We start from the raw sequence: 18,780 nt of genomic DNA, 5'->3' as shown, positions 1-18,780 counted from the left end.
CTGAAACCTACTGTTTTATGTACCAGCGCCTTAATAACATTTTAAATGTGCAGAAGACTAATGCAAAACAAGTTGTTTTCTTAAGATCTCAGTGCATTGCGTGAGTTTTATGTGCTATAGCAATGAAATAGCCATTTGCAAACTGCAAAGCTGTACCCTATTACCCAAATTAGCAACTGTTTTGGAATTTCCTCTTTAAAAAACATATGCTTTGCATGACCTAAAGTGTCAGCGTGTCCTTTTTTCTCTGATGCTATAGCTCTGTAGGCTGTTGGTTGTTCATATGCAAGCTCTAAAATGCATGTGGGATAGATGCAAGGGAGTGTGATTTGGTTTTGGTATTTTTTTGGACTTGAAATGCCTTGCTTGCAGTTTCGAGGGGCAGGGCTTTGTAGCACAGGTTGTGCCTGCTGGTCTTCTGCACATATGGGAGGAGTTGGTGATGTTCAGTGCCTGGCCTTGGTTCCAAAGTTTGGCAATCAAGACAGTTGCTGCAATGGTTTAGTTCATTAAATTAAATCCATTTTGCTGCTGCTGGCTCAGGTCCTGTATTTCCACAGGCTGCACTGCAGGAATCCAGCCCTGCACGCACTAATTACTGGGGACAGTGGTGAGCACAGTCATAGTATGACTGCTCTAAGAAAACGTCTGACTTGGCTACTCGCAGCTTGCAGGCTCCTTCGTGTCTCCTGTACCCTGCAGGCAAATACTGCACGTGGCTATGTAGAGGTCATCAAGCAGAGGTGCCCCAGGTTTCGATGCTACCAGCTGATTAACACAAAGAACAGCTTACCTGCTCCTCACTTTGCTGTTTTGCCCACCTGACTGCAGCTCTGGTTCTGCTTCACCACCCCCAGCAGCAGCCACGGAGGTTCACCGCAAAATGCAGGCACACAAGAGCCCCCAGAAGGGGGTTTTGTGCTGCAGCGTTTTGCCTGCAGAGACAACCCGCTTTGCATTCACATCACCCGGACGGCTCGGTGCTTGTGGGGGTGAGAGGGGTTTGACTGGGGTTTGGGGATGGTGCTCAGCACCCCAGCACGCAGGTTAGATTTTCATGGCGGGTCGTGGTCGGATGCTCGCCCGACACTTGAAACTCCGACCGAGGCAGCTGCTACTTTTTCAAATGTTGCACACAAAACTTCCTTCTTTCAGAAGAAAGAAGTTTTGGCTACCATATAACACTGGTTCTGCTTTGCCTGCCCTGCTGCACAGGTATTAAAGCAGTAAGAAGTGGTTGCTAGTATTTAACATGCTTACAATGTTAAAAGAGAGGCAGTAGAAAAGGCCGTTGTGATCTGTAGAGTTCTGTCTTTTTAAATAGTGTTTCAAGTCATTGTATTGTATCTGAAAGAAGATACAGGGTACAACAGTCATGAACATACTGCAGAGCCACGTAGAAGCCTTTTTACATTCAGGCAGTTTTTTTTTTTTTTTAAAAGGATATTGCTAAGAAAATGTCAGGTTAATTGCCATACATAATTGCGTTATAGTACAGAAGAGAATTGTAACAAGAATGAAAGGTAACCGTTTAGCAGGAGGAAGGTCTGATTTCTATGATTTGTTGAATTAATATAATTTAGTGGAAAATTTCATTCAGCTTGTAAGAGCACTCACATTCAGAAAACTTTATTTGGTGGTGAATCTCAGAAAGACTGAGCTATTGCCAGCTTAAACAATGGAGACTGATTTGTGTGCTGTTCAAGGAGAGCAGCTCCACAGCTTTTTAGTTGCAAAAAAAGTAGATAAGATCCAGCTGGTACAGCTAATAATGGTTGTGGGGTCTTTTTGTTTAATTTTTTTTTAAGGAAGTCAGCCCTGTCTCTGTCTCACTAGTGGTCTGTGCTGCTTTAACTACAGTGAGGAAGTGAGAAAAAGGCCACACATCTTCTCGGGACGCCCCTTGGGTGTCACAGAAGAGCCAAGCATACCCTCACAAAGCCAGAAGGTATGCCAAGATTTACGTCTTCCCCGTGCTGCTGTTCCTGGCCACACTGCCGTGGTGTGACTGATGCCTCCGATCCCTCCACCTCAGGGGATTTCTTCAGATGATGGATGAATTCTTGAAAGTCTTAGTTGTCGATGGAATCTGTCCATTTGGCGCCCCAAATCTTCGTGTTCCTCATGATCTCTTAGAGCCAAGTGGCTGGCAATGAAGTTGCAGTTGTGTTGAAAATCCTCAGTTTTGTCCACCTTACATTTGGATGCTGTCATGTTTAAGAAACGCAGTGGCTGCCCCATCTCTCCGTGGTTTCCCCATCTCTCCGTGCTGATCCTAGGGGGGCCATGGCTTGGGACGGGGGCCCTGCGCCTTCCTGATGGCCTTCTGCTTCGGTGAAACCATGCGGCAGCCAGGTCTCAAAGATGGCCCTTCTGCTGCAGTGTGGAGGGCTGCCAAGGTTTTAGATTTGGGGGACAGAGCATGGCAGAGGAGAAGGGGAGTCGAGCCTCCCTCCCCTGCCGCAGAGGGGCTCAGCTCGGCTGCCGAGTCCCTCTTCCCTCTCTGCAGCACTGTACCACCGGCCCAGCCGAAGCCATCGCAGCTCTGCCGTCTGTTTGTGCCAGGATGAGATTTATGCCCCGTGCACGCTTCTTCAGACCATGGTGAAACTAAACAGCAGCGAGGGGAATCAGCTCTGTTTCATACCAGCAATTGTGATGGAGCGGTGTTGCGTTGTGTGGAGATTTCATAAATACCTCCGCGTGAAATTGTTGCCCTCCTGTGCCTTATGCTTTTCCCCTCTCAAATAGATTTGGTGCGTTGGCATTTTATGTGCTCTTGAATATGTTAGAGTAATCCAAGCATCACTCACGTCCCGATCTGCTTCACTTCTTGACCCTGGGCGATGAAGAAGAAAATGTTTTATATTCCCAGTAATGTTTACTCCCTGTTGCTGAATTCATGGCAGTATCTTGAAAGGACCTGGCATTTTCACTCACTGCTTTTTCCTCTGTTTCAGTCCTTCCAGTGCATTACACCTTTCTCCCTTTTCTGATGTCCCACAAAAGAGTCATGTCTCTCCTCTAATGAATCACTGTCTTTGTTTAAAAAGCAACAAAATCTCCTCTTTCAGCTTTTTTTTTTCTTTTCTTTTATTATTATTTCTCCTCTGGTTTTCTTTCTCATCTAATCTACACTCCTCCCTACTTCTTTCCCCTTTGTCCTCAACACTGTTTTTTTCTTTCCATTCAGTCCTTCTGTTTGTGCTTGAAAGTGGTCAGTAGCTCTTGGACTCCTAATGAAGTATTTCAGGGCAGCAAACCAACTCCTGCTCGGTGTCCAGGAAACTTTATTGTCCTCACTCTGCCAGAGCCGGAGTGTGCTTGTGTCAAGCTGCCTGGCCCCTCTGGGTCATAAAGCTGTAGTGCAGCCCGCTGCCCCTTTGCTGCCCGTCCCCCACCCCACAGTGACACCTCTCACCTTCCTGAACGTGAGCGTGTAAATTAAATGGTAGCGTTCACCTCAATGATGCGGCGTGGAGAATTTCTCTGCCGTTGCATGGGAACCTCCCATGTGGTTTCACTTCCAAGTGTCTTTGGCTGCAAGTGTCTCGGCTACACATAAAGCCTCAGCGTCCTTGTCCTTCCTTATGCTTCATTTTTAATGTGGAGCACTTTGCTTTTAGGCACCGGCTCGGGTGGTTGAAGGTCACCAAGCTGCGGCGACCTGCATTTTTGTGCTGGAATACATTATGAGGATACTTTGACATCTGGGCAAATTATATTGGAATTTTGGTTCTGCAGTGCAGTTAAGGCACTTAGTGATCAGCGTAGACTATTTAATGTTTTTTTCATAATGAAAATAATGGAACAGTTCTGCTAGTCTGGGACCGGAGCATGGGGGAGAAATTTAAGTCTATTGGTGTTTTGGCCTTGACTATGCAGAAGTTTGACCAAAGAACATTGCACTGTTGAAAATTTCATCATATTCTTATGGGCTTGAATGCTAATAAGGAAACAGTAAATGGCAAGATGATAAAAGATAATGTTACTGCCTAGTAACAGTAATTTGCTTTAGGGAAGGAGAAAAACAGTGGCATAGAAAATTGCACTCTTGCTTTCAGTGCTGAAGGTTGTATGTGTTGAGAATTTTTCACACAATGTGCTTGACACATGCTGAACGCTTATTTTAGGGGTGTTACGTGCCTTTAGCTTCAGTTCCGATCTACCTACAAACCTTATTTTGGAAATAACCATTTAAGGGTATTTTTCCCTGCTGGTTTGTTTTTCAGAAGGACCTAACAACTTTCATCATGTTAAGCAAAATAGTAACAATAATAATCCTGAAACGAGATCATGCAACGAAGGCCTAGCAGAAAACCACAGGGATGTGGAGCAGAACCAGTCCCTTTTTCCAGCGGCAATATCCAGGTTTCCCCCATTACATGAGATTTTATAAATAGGGATACCTGTACCTTGGAGCACATCTTTTGGGTTTGCTTCATTGAAGACTCAACAAATGAGTCAGAATAAGATTTACCAGCATGCTGTTATGTTTATCCCCTCCTCTGTCTTTAGCTTTCATTGCCCAAAGGCCCATGTGACACACGGTGTTGTGTTTTGTAAGAGGCATTGTGGTTTTGTACTCTGCTTCATTGCAAACCAGAACAAGATCAAAAATTTGCAAGAAAGTTTATTTTTTAGGGAAAAAAAATGGAGTTCAGCAATTTTTGAGGCACTGTAGACTTTAAAATTGTGTTCATATTTTATGCAATTTTCTCAAACTGTTGAAAAAGGATTGAAGTGTTCTTTTCCAAAACAAGCTAAAATGAAATGTGTTGGCCAGAGTTCTAAGATGCAAGACCTCCACCTTCCCGTAGAAACTCTGGGTTTGGATGAAATCCAGCAGTAAGCCCTGCTGCACTGCTGCTTCCCACCATGGCCAGTCGCTGTGCTTCAGTTATTCGGCGAGCCCAAGGAATTACCTCCAGAGGTGACATGGGGTTCGGATGTGTATTTTTGGATGTGCTTTCTGGGAGCTAGTGGGTTTGAAGCGTTTAAATCCCCAAGATCGGTGTATTTCTGCAGTGTGGTAAGAGTATGCTAGAAAAGAGCTCCGTTGCATCACTGAGCTGCTCTTTTTTGCCCTTTCACTTGCATTGTATTTGGTCTGGAGCCCTGCTGGGAACTGCTCTGTAGCACAGAGAGCTGCGCCAGTGACAGAGGAGCTTTACGGCACCTCGGCCACAAACCTTGCAGATGCTTACACACAGCTGTAGCATAAAGCTCATCTGACGGCTGCAGCTTGAATGGAGGCACAGAGGTTAGCAAGGTCCGATCCTCATTCCTCCTCCAGCACTGGAGGAGATGGGTTGCAAAGCCAGGTGTGCTGCTCTTCCAGCGCATCGACATACACGTATACGCACACACATATATATACATGTGCCCCAAAGAAGTTCTTCAGTGCTCTTATTTGAGTAGAAACTCATTCCTTCTTCCTGCTTTGCTGGGGGAGTGGAAACAGCTCTCCTGTATTGTCACGGAAAGTCTGTGTCTGTCCAGTGATGGGGAGAAGGAAACCCTTGTCTAAAAGACTTGGTTTTTCTCTTGTCCAGGAATCTTACTAATTTTTTTTAGCCTGTGGATGGGCTGATGCGTGGGGAAGAAATATCCATTGGGCAATAATTAGTGAATGATATTCGTAGAACGTTTATTTTGGCTTTTTGGTTTGTGTGGCCTCATCTTCAAAGAGGAGCGAGCTGTTGCTCCTCCTCTTGTCGTGCTGTCACTGTGTGATGCTATTGCTTTCTCACGCTTCCAGACGGCGCTGCTGCCCACCGTCGCTTCAGATACTTCGTGTAAGAGCTCGGGCACTTGAGCACTGGGAAGACTCACAGCTGGGAAGCCAGCAGTTGGGTGCAGGGTGCTCACAGAGTAACTGCAAGCAGCAGAAAGGCTTCGCCTGTGCCCAGGAAGCACTGAGCACCTTGTGGCTACCCGGTGGGACTGTCGTTTGTCACCTTCTGGCACTTCCCACCCACCTGCCTGCCTCCACGCAGACAGGGTGGGGATGTCAGGCCTCATTTCTAGTCCTGCTCTCACTTTTCCCAAAAATACGCATTTCTTACTTTGGCCTCTGCATGGTGCAGAGCTGCGTCTTTGCTGCTGGCTGATTTACAGGCATATGCAAGCTGCACACTACAGTGTTGGTGTGCACAGGTATGCTAATTCAGCTTAAAATTGTTGTCAGTTCCTTTCTTGCTGAAATTCTCGAGTTGCTGATGTGTTTTGTTCACTGATAGAATTTGGTGTAGTGCTTTGGACTGTGATATGTGGGAGGTGAGCATCCCCCCCCAGTCCTTAAATCCCGCTGATTTCTGCAGAAAGTCCCATCTTTCTGGAGAACATATGCTCTTTTCCAGTGTCATGTTGCCATGTAAAAATTTGGGATGTTCCAAGGAAAACAAGGTTTCCAAGGCTTGGAAGTGAGGACAGAGCTGCTTCAGTATGTGTTAGGAAGCTGAGGTATGTGTGTGCGCTCACAGACACCTGCTCTTGGCAGAAACCTGACGAGGGCTCCCTGGAGAAACCCAGCGGCGGTTCCTCGGCTCTTGCCAACCTCCTGCGTCCCGGCGGTGCTGCCTCTCTCCAGCCCTGCGTGCTGGGAGCACCCGCTGGGCAGGCTCCGGCGTGCAGCGTGACACGGCATGCATTTTCATCAGCTGTGCCGCTGCGGAACCGCTTCAAATGGCTTTAGGGAAATGAAGAAGCTGTGTAAAACACGTTCCACGTTCCAGATAGCGCTGTCTGCTTGAAACGTTCCCACTGCCTGCCTAATTTTGGGGTGACCAAACATGATTTTGTGAAGTTTGTTTTTGCTGATGCTTTCCCATTGATTTTCCAGCAGAGTCCCCTTCTCCCAAGGGAAGTCTGTGGGCGAGTAGCCCCCAGGCATGTGTATCCAGAGCTGGCAGATGAGCAGCAGGGCTTGGTTTTGGGGATGTTTACTTCCACCTGCATTGAATACATTTGTTCACCAAGGAAATCAAATAAACCAAAGAAGCCATAGAATGGCATCTAAATATAGAGTGCATCCGCAGAGAGAAAGAAATCAAATCCCCTACCCATACAGTAATCAAGTATTTGCACAGAAATATATCACTTTAGCAATTCTGTTTGTCTGCACTGTGCCAAGCAGTATCACAGTGCTGTATGTTTGAGGCAGATTAAAAAACAGAAAAATTAAGCTCCTTATATGAACTAGGTGAAGTGTTTATCCTTGGGAAATCCAGAGAAAGCCTTCAGAAATGTTGATCTTATTCTGACACCAATTCTTTTGGCTTAGAGTAGAAACAGTAGCTTTGTGGTTACTTAGAAATAAACAACCAAACAAAAAACCCTCCAGGAAAAGGTTGGTCATTATAATAAGAACTAGTAATCATTTTTGCAGCTTGGCACACATTGTCATGTGATGCTTTTAAAAGAAATGTTTAAAAAAAGCAGTATCTTCATGTCTTTGGTGGCCTCACAAGCGAAGAGCCTTCTGTGGCTTATGAACAGTAAGTGGAGGTTGTGTTCACACCAGCTCTGTGTGGAAGGGCAGAGTTTGCCTTCCTCGTTACAGTATTCCTTTTGTCCATTTGAACGACTGACAAAATACCATGAGAAACATGACTTTTTGAAAAGCAGGTGGAGATGGGAGCTTGCAAACTAGTTTGCTCAAGGTCTGGGTGCTGTGTTTGCTGTCAGTGACTGGCTGATGCAGGCTCTGCAGGCATCGCGTTTCTGAGGTGCTCAGGGGTTTCTGGCCCTAGCTGGCGTCTTGTGCACATCTCAGAGGTCCTAGGAGCCTTCTTCCCACCAGGGTTTTTGAAACCATCTGGATTTCTAGTTCAGGATGGGTTTGCAGCTGAAGGCATCTCAGCTCTTAGGGTGCTTACGGAAGGGGAACCTACGAGGGATTAGACATGGAGGTCAAATATAAATCTGTATTAATTTTTCCCAGGTTATGAGGAAAACCTGTTTTTCTTCCCTTTTCACCCTAGAGGAGAGCAGAAACCAAAGTACATCATGCAAGAGCAGGTTGCTTTTCTTCGTGGAAGGAGAAGGGTCTGGGTGAAGGGGGAGCGTTCTCTTTCCTCTGAGCTGTTGGGGTGAGGCTGTAGCAAGACCGTGCTCTCCTCCTGTCCAGGGCTCACCTGCTCTTCTTTTCTGTAGTATTTACTGCCTGCCCTCTGACTTCTCCCCCTGGATTTGCCATCCCCTTCTGGACCTGCTTACTTGTTCCTTTAAATCCAAGGGAATCAACAACAGCAAGCTTTGCTCTGTCCTTACTGCCAAAAAGAAAGGCTATTGCAGACGATGTGTAATCTGCATAAATGTACCTGTGTTTCTTTCATCTCTGCTTTGGTTTTAGTAGTATCTTAGTGCTGTTGTGCCTATGCTGAAGGAAGCTGCTGTCAGCTCCACGTGTGTGTCCTGCCTCTGTCGATAACGCTCCTCCCAGCCTGCATGCAGGAGTTGTTTGCAGTCATTCTGGTCCTTGAACATAAGGCAATGAGACAGCTGAAGCGACACGCTTCATTAGCAGCTGGTATTTGTTGATCCCTCAGAAACCATTCTCTAAAGAGTTTTGCACTGTTTTATACGTGTCAGCAAAAAAGCATGGGGAGAAAACCTTTCTTACTCCGCTGGTTTCCACTGGTTTGTCTCCATTTGGGTTAATTAGCTGGGTGAGTGGGCAGGTTTTGGAACATCACCTTTAAAGTAGAACACGGCTGGGTTTTGTCCGCTGTGAACCCCTGAGAAAGCGTACCATCTCTCTGAGGCGGGATTTGCATCAGATGTGCAAGAGTCCTCCAGATGGTTTGGACATTCCCGTTACTTACTAGGATATCGCATGTTCCTCACGCCTGGAGATATAACCTTGTGGCTGTAAACCTCTCTTTCGGTGTCTACCTTTTATGACATTTCCCTGTTCCCTAAAAAGTTGGTGTCATTTCAGAGGCTGGCCAGAATGTCCCATCTTCTTCCCTCCTGCCTTTCACCATCCCCTGTGGTTACAGGGATATACCAAGGTTGCATGCTTTTGGGAACAGGAATTCAATATAAAACAAGCTATGAAACATAGATTTCTGTTGTTTGTTGTGCAAAGTGCATTTTCTGTAACAGAAGTCACAGCTTTTACCCTGTCTTCCTTTTTCATGAGCATGTGGGTAGCAAGAGTGGCAGCAATCTGTCATTATGTCACTCCTTCTGACCTCCTAGATCCAGCACTGACAAATATTTTTCCATTTCTGCTGCTTTGCTCCTGTTTTTAAGTATTTTAGACAGGAATATTACGTCCTTAGCTTCTGTCTGAAGGTTAAGAAAAATAAACCCTAAGAGGAGCGTGAGGAGAATTCACTTCTCGTGCTGCAAAATAGTTTTGTAGTTCTGCCATTGCCTTCCTGAAAACTGAAGAGGTGACATGTCTAGGGCCAGCAATGGCAATTCAGACCAAGCCCAAGGCCGGAGCAGCAGGAAACATCGCTTTTGTCCAGGGCACACAGAGCAGATGCCTGTCCGTTCACCACGGGCCCCTGAAATCCAAGGAATCGTCCTCATTTCTATCGTGTGAGGATTGTGCTGATACCACTGCAACCTGCTTCTCGAGTGTTGCTTTTTTACTTGTCTAAGATTGATGTTTAGCAAAGCAAAGCGAATGGAGTGAAAAGCAGGAGAGCCGACCCCTCAAATGAAGTGGTTTTGATGTTAAGGTTTGTGGGCTATTTTTCTTGCCGCCTCTATTCACATTTCATTTGATAGATTATTTCTATTCTCAATGTTCAGATTTCTTTATGTAAAATATGTTCTTGTAAACTTCAAATATATGTGCCAGACAGGCGTTGGAATGTATTTTTAAAAGAAATAGGCTAAAAATGAATTCAAATATGGTAGTCATAAAAAGAAATGACAGGTTGGATTACAAATGAATCAGGAATATATGATTTATTAATGGGCTGAATCAGCAGCGTCTGTGTGCAATATATTCTTCAGCAGCATTTTGGCTGTATACTTGTATAAAATCATACATCCATCCATACTATAGCCACGTAAGTGCAGGCACAGCTTTTCAAGTTAACTGCTGTACAAAATTATTGTAGTTATTTATGCATTAACTATCTAATGCAACCATATAGTTATTTGATCCTCTTGACAAAGGAAAATGCTCTTCGTGTAATCATCTGGAGATGGTAGCATATGGCATTTTCTGTTCCTTTCAGATAAATGGATCATCCCCTTATTTCTGCAGGAGCTTTTGTCATAGGTGCTGTGTAGCCTGGAAAAAACAAACCCAGTCAGCTCAGATCCTTTTATTTTACAGAGCTGATTTCCTGAAGTGTCGGTGCAAAGATTTTTCTTCTTTTCATCTGTTCTCTTGAAAAACTGTGGTAGCTAAACCTTTGTCTTCTTTTCTTTTTGCCTGCAAATGAGTAACACTATTTTTTTTTTTTTTACTGTCTGGATTTCTTCCCCTGCACTTGTAGACAAAGAACCAAGAAGAAAACAGATCTTGGTAAGAATTCAATCCAAAATTTAGCTACAGTACATCAATTGTTGCAAGATCAAATCCTCTCCATACCTATAAAAAACAACCAGCAAACAAAAAGAGATGTTACTATAGGGTCCTTTTGTGTCTTTAGGAATGTTCCCGGCAAGTTTTCTGATATAGAGAAATGTCTTTTATTTCATAGTTTCGAATTAGGAAATACATTTTACTCGCGTCTTAGCAAATTCAGTGTCAAAATGGTACAAAAATGTGAAGAGAACTGCAAGTGATCGCAGCTTTTGGTGTGTTGTAGGTTTTAATTCAGAGTAATGCATGCTTTTGATTCAACAGATTCACAATGAAAGCTGTAAAAAGCTTTTCTAGTAGATGTTTTGTAACAAGTACTTGAAGATCAGAAATACCCATCTTACTTCTAACTGTGTAATTGTAACCTAACTAGGCAAAGTTGAGAAATTTGATGTGCTTCCAATATTGTCTCTCTAATTAGATCAGTGGAATGAACCATCTTTCTTTTTCTCGTGAGCATAAGCTGGACAAAACAGTAACAATTAATCAGAAGGCCAGAAATACTAATTAGATACTGTGGGGCAAGCTGATCCAACTCGTGTCCAGAGGGAAGAAGACACCAACAGGGTCTGTGGGTGGTTATCAGTAGCTTCTTTTATTTCTCCTGCTGCCCTGATGTTTTGTATGCGCTCTCGCGGAGGCCACCGTGATGATTCAGTGACATGTTTGTATTGAAAAGCATCAGCCCCGCAGTGTCAGTTTACTACTTTTTGACAGGTTTGACTGCTTTTTTTTTTTTTTTCAGTACCAAGTGACTACCAGGAAGCAGTAGAATTCGTGATGGGCACCCCCTAGTCTTGCAGAAACCTTGTGCCTGCTCTGCTCATGTGCAGCTGTGCTCTCTCCATCACCAGTAGCTTGCATGTCACGCTCCCAAAATGTATTTAGGTATTTTAAAAGCACAGTAAGTCAACTTCTAATAGGTCAGATGGTTTTTAACTCGAGCAGTTAAAGCTGCTGATGAGGTGTTTTTCTCCTCTGATGCAGCAAGCAGGGGCTGCTTGCTGTACCCAGCAAGGACGTAATGTGATCAGCAAATGCAGCCTCTGGAAAACTGTGGTTTTGGGAGAAATTTTGTTGTTTGTTCACTTTGTTCCCCCTCTGTTTTCACCCAGAATAATTTGAAAACATCACTAGGAAGCACTCTGGCACTTGTGATTAAAGCAGAGTGTAAATTTGTAGTAGATCGTTGCAGCCCTTTGAAAATTTCCCAGTGATGCATTCTTAAATCAGTGCTGCTGTATGAGTTAAAAAAGAGGTAAAATCGAAACATGGTAACAAGGTCAATATGTTGCTAACAGAAAGGATGGATTTTTGGTGAGATCTCATTTTCCAAACTCTCTCTGAGCAGTTACTTTCTTCCTGCCATCACAGGGAGAAGGGAGTGTTGGTTTCGGCTGCACTCCAAGTGTTGTTCCTGGGACAACTTTTCTTTTCCTCTAACAGGGTGCAGTGTTGCCTGCTGTGTTTTGGTAAATGAGTCAAAACTGCTCTCATTAGCAATATAATCTGCTGTCAGTGTCTGATGGGTTTTGCATGTAATCCCTGCTGCCATTGGCCGTAGGTGTTGGTGTGAGCAAGTCCCAGTCAAGGTCACATAGTGCTGCCATGCTGGGACACCGAGCATTTCTTGGCTATAAAAACCGTCATGTTTTTCTCTGTGCAACTCATCAGGCGCAGATGGAATGTTTTCTTGTTACATGAAGCTTGATAAAGCTGTTGTTGCAGTTATTTCAAGGGCATCAACCTAGCATACAATAAATAATTTGGACTAATCAGTACGGTTTTCACAAGAACATAGGTTGCACACTTAATTATTTTTGCAACAGGAGAAGTCCAAGTGATGTAAAGTAAGAGCTTGTATTGTTTTGTTATTGTCGAAGTGTTCTCTTTATAGAAGGTAGAGAGCATCACATTTTGGATTCTTTGCTTTGAGTCACTTTGCTTCCATAGCATAGTATATACAGAAACAAACCTCAAACATTTGTTATAATTTTAGTAGGCTGTTAAGCATTCTGTATTTAAAATAGCATGAATTGAAATTATCAAATTAAAGTACTTTTTCATACTGACCTTATCATTGAAATAAAGGCTTCTACTTCGTTTTTCTGATGAAAATTAAAGCTTTCGCTTTTTTCTTTTGATCTGGAATTCAATTTCTCCTAGATTTCTTTTCAGCAAATTACATTTTTTCCCCCACTCAACTCTGCATGAAGACTTGGGTCTGCCTTTCTAGAACATTAAAATACTGTTCTGGGGGAGAAATCTTGAATTTGGGGGATTTAGCTATTGCTGAAAACATCTAAGTGTGTTTCAGGTAAGGGAGGTGTGATGTTGCATGAAGATTTTGATATTTAATAAAATGATGTCAAGATGAAGCTGAGCTGGCTGTATGCCAGTTGTTGTTGTTTTGGGGGGGGATTGTGTACATTTAATGGCAATGATATGTCTCAGTAGAAGTCATAGAGTCATTAGGGTTAATCATTACGTCCACACACCACTTGGAACCCAAGGAGCCCCATTCCCTTACCAGTTGCTTTCTTCGTTTTTTATTTGTTAACAGCATTCATTAAGCTCTCTGTTTGCAGAAGTGACTGAGTGGTGTGCATTGATGGGTCCGAATGTTCCTTTAAGCGGTGCCCGATGGAAAAAGCTGGCTTGTGGATCCCCAAGTTGAAGTGTGGGAGCTGGAATTTGATAGGAACTGTTTGGTAGAGCTTTTTGTGGTGTGTTTTAGGATGTAATATAAAAGTTTCCGAATGAAACTAATCATAACTTCCCGATGAACCCTGACTGTGTGAATAACTGATGCAGCCAGCTTCTCAGGGAGAAAATGAGAGCATTACTTTGGAGCAATGGATGCACGTGACTGTGAAAGAGAACATGTTCCTTTCTAGTTGTGTAAATAACAGGTACCAAAGCCCCCCTTCCTTTTGTTTTTCATGGCTGGAGCTTGGCAACTGAATCTTCCTAGGGGCTTTGTGGCTGGACCCTATGAGGACCAATATATCTGAATACTCTGAGAAGAGACAGGAGTGAATTCGTGACGGCTCCTTGTGGCCGTTACTGTAGGTTTCATCTCCGTTGAGCATCACTGTTATTCCTCTGGGTAATTCGCTGCCATTACACATCTTGGTGCAGCACGGTGCCCTCTACTTGAGCTGCTGTTTGCATTTAGCAGGTGATCCGGGGGGTAGAGGAGAAACGCGCTGTGTCCTGTCTGGAGGGGATTGCCGTGTCCCCCTGAGGGCTCCAGGGAAACAAAATGTCAGTGTTCCTTTGCCTCCCAGCACGGCTGCGCAGGGTGCACTTTCAGAGTAGTGCTGAATCCAACAAGCGTCAGACCTGGGGCGAAGCCGAGCTCTCTGAATTGTGACAGCAGCGGGGTTTCTTAATAAAGCATAGCGGTGGAGCAGGAAGCCCAAATGTTCTTGTTCTAATATTTCTTTTTAAACAAAACTGTTCTTCATCTCCATGCTGTTCAAAGCTGGTGTTTGGTGGAGCATTACGGGACAGTGTCTGTTGCCAGTTTATTGTTGCCATCTGCAAAAAATTAAAAGAACAAAACAAAAACAAAAACATGAATTTGTGCCTCAGCAGAAGAGGTGAAATCTTGTGCAAGCAACAGATTCTGCACAGTTTCACTTGTTCTTTTTTAAGAATTAATTGGAAGTCACAATCTTTGCTGAGAGCTGAAACATGATTTGGTTCTAGTTATGGTTTCCCCCCTTCATTTTGCTGTTTAACAGCCTTCGCTGTTTTTACCCATTACTGTTAAGTGGCTTTGAAACACGTCTTTCCCACCTTCATTTACAAAGATCATTTTGCTCAACTAGTAAGGTGTCTGTGATTTATTTTTAACAGCCTGTAGTTCTGTGGGCACAATTTGGATCAGCACTGTGTTTTTCTGACATAACTCTTTCTGGCTATTCTGTAGCAGCTTTTTGATGGAAACAGGCATAAAATACAAATAACTCTTGTCTGTGCATTTTCTTAAATCATTTGAGGAAGCACAAAAGGCTTTTGCCCCAAATCTGATTCTTAGCTATCGTTTTGAAGCATTCTGTTTTTTGCTGTGCTTTCCCAAACCTTCCACTTCCACCTAGATTCACCCCATTCCTCCTGATTTCCTTCTGGTAGCATTCATGCAAGCACTTGACATAAAAAAAAAAAAAAGGATTGCAGCTTTGTAGGTAGTAACACATAGCAACTGTTTCCAGATTGTTTTATACGACCGAAGCACTGCTGTTAATTTTAGTCCAAGTATGTTCCTTGTGAACTACTTTCTTTCTTCTGCTAGGGAGCATATAAAGTGTTAGCTTATTTCAAAATAGTAATTTTAAATTACCTCTCAAAGGTAAAGCTACTGAGGACAATCTGGTGCTGGTCCTGCACCTGTTTGGAGCCCCCGAGTCATGGCATTACTCAGTTACACTGCTGTGTTTGAGGTTAGGGTCCAACGCTGGCTTACCTTCAGGGAGCAGAACTGAAAATTAGATGTTGGCTCCTACCACGGCTTGTCTTCAGCTGGTCAAATACAGAGAGAGGCATTTTTCATCCCACCAGGTCCTGAAAATACACTAAAACATGTAGCTTTTGGTTGGCATCTTCATGGAGCACCGGAGCACGTAAGAGTTTAACTGGTGTCTTCCCTTGGAAATGTCTCTTGTCGTGCACCAAACGCTGTGATATCCACTCAGGTCACTCTCATTGCAACTAAAAGTCTGTTCACAGCGAGCCGGGAGTTTGGTGTCAGTTTGCTTTTCAGACAGGAGAGATCAATGAAGGTTCTTCGTGGTACAGCTCGGTGAGCTCAGCTCCCCAAGGTGAGCATCTCATTAATATCCACGTCTGGAATGCGCTAGGAGCCGGCGTGCTCATCTTACTGGCTGGCCACAGCTTCGCCTTGTCCATGCAAGAGCACTGAAGGCTTTTGCTGCTGGTTCCTACTGATGCGTTTCCATCTCGATACACATAAGGAAAAGAAATCAGATAGTTTTCTCTTCCTGCATATTTGGCAATTGTCGATGCAAACTGTTTATCCAATTCTGCAGACAGGAATTGCTGGAGCAACTTTTTACTTCCTTGGCCGTGAGAAAAGTAAGAAACTTTTCCCAAAGAGGACTGGGGTGTATTGGGTTCATGCCACAGGGACATCCATCTGCACGAGGTCCTGCTGATTTTCTTTTCAGGCAATTGCTGCAGCACCCGGGGACATGGAAGGGGTTCGGCTGCAAAGTCCTGCAGCAGCTGTGGCATTGAGATGTGTTTTTGGCTGCTGGCCCCCACCTTTGCTCACGAAGGCTTTTGGCAGCCTCTTGGAGAACCTGAAGAAAAACCTGACCGAGTTACTGCAAAATAAAGCAAATTTCAGAACTGCCCTTTAGTCCTATTTGTTTTTATTATCAAGCTCATTTAGGGATATACATAACAAAGCAACAAAGCTTATACAAGCCAGTTTCTAAAAAAAATAACAACCCACACCTCCTGGAAAGCTTTCACAGTTATGTGAGTGTTTCAGTGTAGGTGGAAAAAGGTCTGGACTTAAATATGTAATTAGTTAAAGAAGAAAAATGATTATTTCTGGCAAGAGGTACACAGCGGGCTTGTTATTTCAAGGTATCTTTATTTGAGACGCTAATGATGCTATTTTTAGTTGCTTTTAAAGTGAATGCAATGATCAGTTTAATTGGAAATGGATTTTTTCCATCTGCTCTTCAAAAGGAGCAAGTGTGGTCTGGGGCAGGAAAATGGCAGTGCTGGCAGCGGGTTGGTTTGTATACAGCCTCTGCAGTGTTGTCCTGGGTTTGACGTGGAGCATGAATGTCTTGTATAAGTGGGGACATCGTGTTCGTGCTTCTTTCCTTTATTCCCCAACCATGAGAGGCCACCTGATGCTAGAAAACACTTTGCATTTGCATGAAGACTCGTGGTTTCTGGACGTGGCAGGGTCTCCCCAGCAAAGGCGAGGAAGCTGTGCTGCTGGTGAGAGCGAGGTTTGAGCATCTCTGTCCCAACAGCGTCAGCTTGCTTTGCTGGCTGTGCCGATAGTTTTCTGGTACAATACCTGAGATTGGACGTGACTGGTAACCTAATGTGATGCAACCTTGCAAGAGTTATACCATACGTGGGTGCTGTGGAGGTAAGTCATGCAAAGCTCTCGGAAAGGAGCACGGATGAAAAACTCTTGTGCCTTCTCAGCTGCACCAAGCAATTGCTGCAGAGCTTCGCCACCGCCACAGCTCCTGCTCTAGCTCTGTGCAGGTGCTCTTCAGCACCATGGGCTTCATATCCACACGTAAATTCATCCAAGGCATGCAGCGCTCCCTGCTCCTCATGGCCCTCCCCTGGCTTCAGGTGGCTGGCCCCGAGCAATTAAATCCAGGGGTCTGCTCCCAAGCACTCGGTGCAAACCAGGCAGCAGTGATAGAGTAAATGTGTTCGGGACTCCTGAGCTGTAAATGTTGGGGAGTGGGTTGTAAAGTGCCTGGGAGGTGCATGGACAGAAGGTTGCGATCCCAGAGTGGCCTCTGTAGCAGCCACGGATACTGTAAGGGGGTTGGTTTATTTGTTTTATAAGCTGTCTTAAGTTAACACGCAGGAGAATAGCGGAAGACATACGAAGACATCTCAAGGCAATGGTTTAGATGGAGTTGTTGCAGGCAGTCTTTAAATTGCTTCACAGCCTGAAATACGATGTCCCGGCAAGGCAAAATAGTATTTTTAGAGTTTTCCAAATGTTCAGGAAAATAACTTTTTTTTTTTTTTTTTTTGTCTATGAGAACAGAAATAATAGCAGCATGTGAAAAACATTTAATGTGGAATTCTAGCTTGAAGCACAGCAGAGTCCTGCTCAAGAAAGCAGGCATTTTTAACTATTTTGCTTCATTTGTTTAAAAAGCCTTCAGACAGTGAAGCTTCCCTTCGGGAAAGATTTTCCTTTCCTTCTCTCCTATTCTTCATAAAAAACGCGTCACTTTGGGTTGGTTTGCCCTGTGATAGTGATGGTCAACTTCTTGGCAGTGCTGAAAGGCTTTTAGTTGGTGCAGTGTGGTGTTGAGGAGCAGAAGTTTGGTGGAGAAGTTTTTATTTAACAAACACGTGCTCATCTGAAATGCAATAGGGGGCACCTGGTGATACAGCTGTATCCTCTAAAATGGCATCATGGTCTGTAATGGAGCTGCTCTGGTAGGTCCATCGTTAAGATGACTGAGTAAATAGGTCTTTAAAATACATCTAGCTCTTCTGGATCTTCTTTCCAAAGCTGTGTTTTGGAGTAATTCAGTTGTTCTAGCCTTTCTAGCCACAGGGAAGCGCATTATGCCTGTGCGTGGATGTTTGGGAGCCAAGGTGAGTGTCTGCAGTCTGTGACTTCAGTTATGTGGGTTTTAATTAGCAGTGCTGCTTGGGGAGGGCTTTTTTTCCTGTACATATCTTCAGGAGGAAATGGGGTGAGTTTTAATGTGTGTGGAAGACTTTCTCATGCTTCCTTGGGCACCTGTGGCTGATGAGGACATTTCTACAGACGGTGTCTGCTGCTGGTGACCGTATTTAGTCCCTAAAAGCACAAATGGAGTAGGAAATGCTGAACAGCTTTAGCAATTACCAGTTCCGAACCAGCCAAGAAATGTGAGTTAACACCATCTATATTTCAAAAACTGGCAGGGGACCTTTAGTGAGGCTCTCCTCTAATCCTGCGAGCAGCTCTTCCTAGTAGTGCTGCTGGTGCCCAGCTGCTGCGGGGCCATACTCGAAGGGACAAAAGCTGTTTGCTGATTTACAAATGCCATGCCCTGCAAAGCATGGGGTGCTGGGGCAGCGCCACTTCCTTGGCTCACGTGGCGAGTTGTGCCTGTTGGGTTTGCTGTGTAGTGGCTGGTGTACACGCGAGTTGTACCAGTGGTGGGAAATGCCAGTGCTCTCTGCCATAAAACATCCTACTGGGCTGTCTGGGTTATTTTTCACATTAGCAAAGCACATCATAGCAAACTGATTTCAGCAGAAAAAGCTAGGGCTTAAGTTACGTGAGGCTCAGCAGCACTAGGGAATCTGGCTTTGCTTCTCCACTTCTCCTCCTTTTGAGCAGCGCTTGATGCAAAAGGCAGGTTGTCGCAGGTGTTGATGTTAGCTGGATTTTTTTATGGTAATGTCCAGGCTTCCCACCGTCTATTTATCTAAAATATACTCTAAAAGCAAGGAAAAGAGACTGCCTATTTCTTATC

At 44.3% G+C, this 18,780-nt stretch overlaps 1 protein-coding gene across 5 annotated transcripts in view; it reads left to right on the top strand.

Annotated features, from left to right (window-relative positions):
* PRKG1 (protein kinase cGMP-dependent 1) overlaps positions 1-18,780 on the top strand; it is a 466,811-nt gene that overhangs the window by 107,115 nt on the left and 340,916 nt on the right. Inside the window, exon 1 of one of the 5 annotated variants that reach the window (XM_080598465.1) lies at positions 11,433-17,908. The exons of the other annotated variants lie outside the window; for them this stretch is intronic. Within the exon in view, the coding sequence (XP_080454591.1) occupies positions 17,893-17,908 (16 nt within the window). The 5' untranslated portion in view covers positions 11,433-17,892. Of the gene's footprint in view, positions 1-11,432; positions 17,909-18,780 lie in introns of those variants that run through there. 5 annotated transcript variants of the gene reach the window in all.

Source organism: Anser brachyrhynchus (assembly GCF_964034855.1).
Source record: "Anser brachyrhynchus genome assembly, chromosome: 6".
Classification (NCBI taxonomy): Eukaryota; Metazoa; Chordata; class Aves; order Anseriformes; family Anatidae; genus Anser; species Anser brachyrhynchus.
The sequence above is the reverse complement of the archived record's forward strand: the minus strand, read 5'-3'. Positions and strand labels throughout refer to the sequence as shown.